The sequence below is a fragment of the Gavialis gangeticus genome, unplaced genomic scaffold (assembly GCF_001723915.1).
Source record: "Gavialis gangeticus isolate Ggan-Ray unplaced genomic scaffold, GavGan_comp1, whole genome shotgun sequence".
Taxonomy (NCBI): Eukaryota; Metazoa; Chordata; order Crocodylia; family Gavialidae; genus Gavialis; species Gavialis gangeticus.
In genome coordinates this window covers 27,203,967-27,210,487 of record NW_017729032.1, presented here as the reverse complement: position 1 = coordinate 27,210,487, position 6,521 = coordinate 27,203,967, and the positions used below count along the sequence as shown (strand labels likewise).

Here is a 6,521-nt window from a genome sequence, read left to right as displayed (position 1 = left end):
ATGTTTGGGGTCGCCACTACAGAAAGGATGTGGACAAATTGGAGAGAGTCCAGCCGAGGGCAACAAAAATGGTGAGGGGCTAGGGGACATGACTTATGAGGAAAGACTGAGGGAACTGGGATTAGTTAGTCTGCAGAAGAGAAGACTGGGGGGATTTAACAGCAGCCTTCAGCTACCTGAAAGGTGGTTTGGAAGCGGATGGAGCTATACTGTTCTCAGTGGTGGCAGATGACAGAACAAGGAGCAATGGTTGCAGCAAGGGAAGTTTAGCCTAGATATTAGGAAGAATTTTCTCACTAGGAGGGTAGTAAAACACTGGAACAGGTTACCCAGAGAGGTGGTGAAAGCTCCTTCAAAACCCAACTAGACAAAGCTTTGGCTGGGATGAACTAGTTGGGGATGGTCCTGCTTTGAGCAGGGGGTTGGACTAGATGACCTCCTGTGGTCCCTTTCAACCCTAACTTTCTATGATTTTAAGTAGGGGTGCAGCACCCTGCAAGGAGCATTCTCTCAGCCATGTATTGCTGCCGCTGCATTCCTGGATGCTTATAATACTGTTGGGTCACAGGTAGACTTCTTTGGGGGTCTATGCTGGGCTGCGGGATGGGGGCCAGCAGGGGTAAGGCTGAAAGGTTAGGCTAGTGGGGCAGCATGGTGCATTCAGACATATAAGGATGCAGAGGTGAGTAGGGGGCCTGCGGTGGCAGGAAGTCGTGCAGTGTAGACTAAAGGTTGCCAGTGTAGACTAAGGCTTGCCAACTCGAGAAAAAATTCTTTTACGGCAAACCTTTTATTGACAACCAAACTTTTTAAACTTTTTTACTGTGGTTGAAGTTAAAACCATAAATCTGAACCCAACCCATCTAACTTGGGCCCGGCAGCAGGGCAGGGCCTGGAAGAAGTGTTACATTTACATTATGTAAAACATATCATTAAAAAAATGTGGCTACAGAAAAGTTTGGCTGTTAATATAAAGCTTGCAGATTGTAAATAATAACTATAAAAAATTCTTGGGTTGGCAATCCTTAGTCTAAAACCTGACCCTCTTGTACTCCCCACCAGATATAATGTGTAGATGAGATTGTGGGTAGATGGACCTCAGATGCCCTGCAGAACAAAGGAGAAAAACAGGTAGCATAAAACTACCTTTGCACTCTGCCTCCAGCTCTCAGTTAAGTACAGTCCAGCTAAACCAAGGAATCTGGCTTGATGTCTGGTTTATGAATATATAATACAAATTATTTTTATTCAGCTCTCTTCCATCTGAGACATGAAATAAAATGTACCCTATTTTATGTGTATGTCATTGCAAAATAATATTTTCTAGTTATAGCAGTCTCTTTAAGAACAGCAGGTCTCTATTACTTCAAATGAGATTAACATTTCTTATACCAGGGTCAGAGTTAGGTCAAGGTTGCTAGATTTTTCTGTTCCAGGATGTGTTAGTTTTGCAGCAGCAGACAGGGAGATAGGCCTTGAATTAATCTGTGACAGGTAAAAAAATACTCTTATTTAGGAATCCAAGGAAAAATTTAGTCTCTGGGATTTGGCAGCTGTAGGCCATAAAGATAGGATTTCTCTAAGCACTCCTTGTTGGATTCAGGCTCATTAGTTTGCATCAATGTTACATACGCTCAACTCCAAGTACAGGAATGCAGACAGAATAACTGTTCTTGGTGACATGAATTTCACATACAAGTCACTCTGGTTCATGGTCAACAATGATGACAAGGTTAGGTAAACTGGAAAGTAATGAATGGTTTGGGAGAGAGAGAACTATCAGAGTTACCTTTGATTATGAGCCTCTTATACAAGAGATGCCTTTCAGATATTTAGCTGAGAGGAAGGTCAGATAACATCAGGAGTTTTTGTCCAGGAACACAGGGGAAAACACTACATAATTCTGGGACAGGGACAGGTAACTTTTAACCATCTTCAAAAGCACATTGCTGATATTGCAAGTCATTTGTCTGTCTGGCAGATTGGTGTAAAACAGGCTTCTAAAAAAGGGCAGCCAGTCAGAAAGAAAAAACTGTAGCCGAGGGAGAGTTTCCTTAGTAGGCTTGTCCACAGGAAACCAAAATTCCCTTATGAGAAATGGGCAGTCTGGGGAAGCCAGTGCCTAATTCATCTCCTAAGGCTGCAGCAGCCCAAGGAATGCTACTGAATCTCTGTCTCAGGAGTCCTTTGTATAGCAAGACTTTTAAATGCCAGACAAATCACCTATGGCAACAATATTTTTGCATTTTCTGAGATGCTAAATAGGTGAAAAATTTTCCTGGCACTCCCTGAAATTGCAAGGGCCAACATACTCAAAACTAGTTGCCTAATGATTTTTTAGGACAGTGTTTTCCAACCAGTGTGCTGGAAGGCACTTCCAGGCATGCTGAGGCATTTTGGGCTGGAGACATGCCCCCTGTCTGGCTGGAGCCACGCTCCCTGCCTGCTGCTGCTGCAGACACAGACAGATGGGGAGCGGGGCTCCAGCCAGGCAGGGGGTGTGGCTCTAGACAAAAATGCTGTCCCGCTGGCCACGTGCCACCTCTTCCCCTCCGCATCTGGCAGGTCGCGCCCCCCCGCCTGACGTGCCACCCCCCACTCTGTGTCCAGTGTGCCATGGTGCTTTTTTATTTAGGTCAGTGTGCCATGGGGCGGAAAAGGTTGGGAAATGCTGCTCCAGGAACTGTAAGGTGCTCAATGTTTTTAGAAAAATCAGGCCACATAAGTCTTGACACATATATATTTATGCACATGTTTACCGTGAGATCATGGGAGGAGTTTCACTGAGTCCAGTAGCCAACATCATATGCTTTGAGTTAATTAAACTCATAAGGCTTTGAAGGGCAAATATCACACGTCTATATGTTATGAATAGATTTTACATTTTAATTTTAGGTTCTTCCTTCAAATCTTGGTACATACCTTTCCAATTATACAATTCTTTCAGAAATACTTTGTTATAAACTAGACTTCAAACAAAATATAGCTTAATAGTCCTAAAATTAATTTTAATGTTATTTCCACACTATTTCATGCATAACTTAGAAAAGTAAACCTGAGATACATTGAACAGTTAAGCCTAATATCATGGTTGGGAGTCTGAGCCAATTTTTATATTAGGAAATATCTGTTATGGGTTGTACAGACACATTAAAAGTCAAACCTTTAAAATGTTATGCACACTCCAAACCATCTGTTATTTTACTCCACAGTAGACACAAAACCTTTTGCATAAGCCTTTAATAAATGATTCCTGAGGAAAGATCTTTAGGTCTGTTTGCATATGAACTATATTCAAATGCTCTTTTAATTAAAAAGAGATGCCCCATAAGAATTTATAATTAAGTTTTCAACTTTAAATACATTCACTGTAAATTTAGTTAAAGAAGGAAAAATATAAATAGAAAACTTACAGGTTCAACAAATTCAAACTTCTTTTTCTCCTGCACTTCTTGAATCTTAAACACATATTCTAATGATGCTTCATAAAAGTTTTGATGTTCTCTGTCAATCTGTGTATCTGCCTAAATTAAAATGAAGTTTATACAAATTAATTTAATATACCAGTACAATTATTACTTTCTATTATTAACCATCACATTTACAACTTAAGGTCAAGATTCCTGGCTTCATTTCTCATCTGTACTCCCTACTTCAACATGTTCCTAACACAAGCCTCCTTTGACTGAAGAAATCTGGGATGTCAGTGGTTCCTGAAGGAGATTGCTCAAAAATGAGGAGATATGCCCTTTACCATGGGCTAAGTGAGCTTGTCTTCACAACACTCCCAACCCAAAGAACTGTGAGAAACAAGACCTCTAGGTTTCTCTTTTAGTACAACCAACTTTAATGCAAAGGTTGTTTGAAATGCATTCTAAGACATTCTGAGTGCCTATACATGAGCCAGGAGGCTGTTCCAATGAGCTGTAATTACAGCATGTTGGAGCAGACTCAATTAATCAAGTCTGCTGGAGAGCGCTAATTAGCATGCTCCAGTTAGCCTCTGCTTGCTGTGTATCAGCATCCCTGCACTTCAAAATGGTGGCGGGAGTCTTTTAACTAAAGCTCATTTGATGAGCTTTAGATAAAACACCTCTGCCGCCATTTTGAAGCACAGGGATGCTGATACATGAGATGCTCTGGGAGCTTCAATTAGAGTGGCTCTCAGAGCTGCTCTAATTAAAGCCACCCACCCTCACCCCGGAAGCATGTGTAAAAATGCCCTTAATTCTTCAACAGTTTAGCAACAGAGCCATTTCAAAATGAGGTAGGATAGAATGTGGTGCATGGTATACATCTTCAGCATACACACTGCTTCTTTAAATACTATTCATGTGGGCAAAATTGGAAGGAAGGCAAACAGATGGTGCAAAGTAGGCAAGGCCAACTACTCTAAGTGTAAAGCAACTAATAAATATTTGGGACATGCAAAAATGGGCTAGCTGCCATAGAAACATAAGTTCTCCCATAGTGTATTAACACTCTATGTCAGGACAAAACAGAAAGGGAAGGAAAGGAGGAGGACAGGACAACAGTTTCAAAAAATGCAGTTATTGAGTAAAGTGACTATACATTTAAGCCAAAATGTTCCGAATTCTATATCTAAAGTTAGGCATCTAGTTCCTGCAGAGTTACTGGGCAAAATTAAAACTAAATAGGAGTTGCAGGGATCAACTGTTTAAAAAATTAGGACACTTATGTAAATTGTTCAGCATAGATTTAGGGGCTTAACATTTGACACTCGCATTTGAAAATATCAGGTCTGGTTCTCCTTCCCTTACTTATCTCATCTGCAGCTTTTCTATGCAAGTTTTTAGGAAAGACTGGACTGAAGAAAGGAAAAGTGGCTTGGGGAAAGATGTTCCTTACCTATGGACAGTTTGGGTAAAGACCCAGAGAAGGGAGTGGGATAAAGGAACAAGACTGGATATGAAGGGCTTACTGGGGATCCTGGACTTTGTACCACATCCAGTTTCAAATACCTTCCTCCAGCTGGGAATTTTAGAAATGTCATACATGAGGGAGTTTCAGAAACTAACAGCAACTGAAAAATAAAACTATTTTATATTCTACAAACACACAGTGTTTTTAGACAAAAAGTTGCACAGCACATTATTTTACAACATGGATCAAGCCCTTTGGGAATGGAACATTTGCTAAATATCTACATTTACATATTAGCAGTTTTTTCATATCATTTTTTGTTCGGTGTTTCTATTTTAAAATAGCAAGTGTCGTCAGAAGACCTGAACCCAGGATTTTCTGGCACCAAAACAAAAAGCTTCTGCACTGGGGCTATAAAATTAATTCCATCAACTAAAAGGAGCAGAAAGCTCTTTATCTTCTTCGTTAACAAGGCACTCGAAGGGACATATCATATTGGCAGTGTAAAACATAAACAGTACTCCCACAACTGGTAGGGAAGAGATGCAGTTCCCAGTTTAATTCCCTTTTTGCAGTTGTTAATAGCTTTCCTCAAAAGCAAGTTCTTTTTTGGGGTTGAACTTGCCCACATTTGGTCCAAGCTCAAACAGAATTTCTTTTTTAATAGGGAAAAATCTGAATAAAATAAACTCAGCCATTTTTAGTTATGTGCATTTAAAAATAATATACTTTTCTGAGAGACTTTAAATTTTGGCATATCAAAATAATAACTAGAAAGTTTAACTGGCTTTTGTTATAATAAACTCCAGCAAGGAAAAACAATCATCTTCAAAGGAAAAGTGTTACTATTTTTCAAGTTATGAGTGTGCAACACTCATATTTTCCAGCAATTAAGAATTCCAGGCCAGATCCAATAAGTTTCAGGGTGGTGTTACAGGCTACCTTTAAACCATTCTGAAGGCACGTAAAATGGGAGTGTCTATGCATTAAAGGGTGTTAAGCTGTTCTAAGTACCCTCTAAGCACTCTAAAGTTATACCACTTCAGGCTAGGGGTATGTTTGAGACATTCTACTTAGCTTGAGCGAAGACATTATTAGTCCACTCCACAGAGATAAAGCAATCAATTTGCATTATCCAGCACCCCAGCATGCATGGCTCTGGCCTCTCTATCCCTAAGCCAACATCCCCACCTGCCCACAGTGGTTATGACTACAGCCCACATGGTACCACACTGCTAGCTTCTAGGACCTCAATAGGGACAGAAGTTACACAAGCTGGTTTAAATGATCAGAAACTGGTTTAAACCTGTAACAGAACAGATGTTCAGTGCACATGAACCAGTTTCAAAATGGCTGAAACAGGTTTAAGATAAACCTGGTTGAATGTAGTATCAGACTTAACTGATTTGGGTCAAACTGATTTATGAAAATTCTGTCCTAGACACCTTCCTGGTATGACTTAAATCATAGTCCCCCAGCATCCCAGCATGCTTTCCAGCAGACAAAGGTTTGGGGAGGAGAGAAAGCTGAGACTGCCCCCACCCCCCCCCAGGCAAACCCTGGCTGGGGTCTAGAGCCGGGGGGGGGGGGGGTTAAAATTTTCTTCTCCCAACTACAGAGCTCCCCTGCCCTACCCT

At 40.7% G+C, this 6,521-nt stretch overlaps 1 protein-coding gene across 4 annotated transcripts in view; it reads right to left on the bottom strand.

The window, feature by feature from the left end:
* Window positions 1–6,521, bottom strand: part of ARHGAP42 (Rho GTPase activating protein 42) — a 448,389-nt gene that overhangs the window by 125,543 nt on the left and 316,325 nt on the right. For all 4 annotated transcript variants that reach the window (XM_019524224.1, XM_019524221.1, XM_019524223.1 and 1 more), the window contains exon 6: window positions 3,414–3,524. In XM_019524224.1, the coding sequence (XP_019379769.1) occupies window positions 3,414–3,524 (111 nt within the window). The remainder of the gene's footprint in view (window positions 1–3,413; window positions 3,525–6,521) is intronic.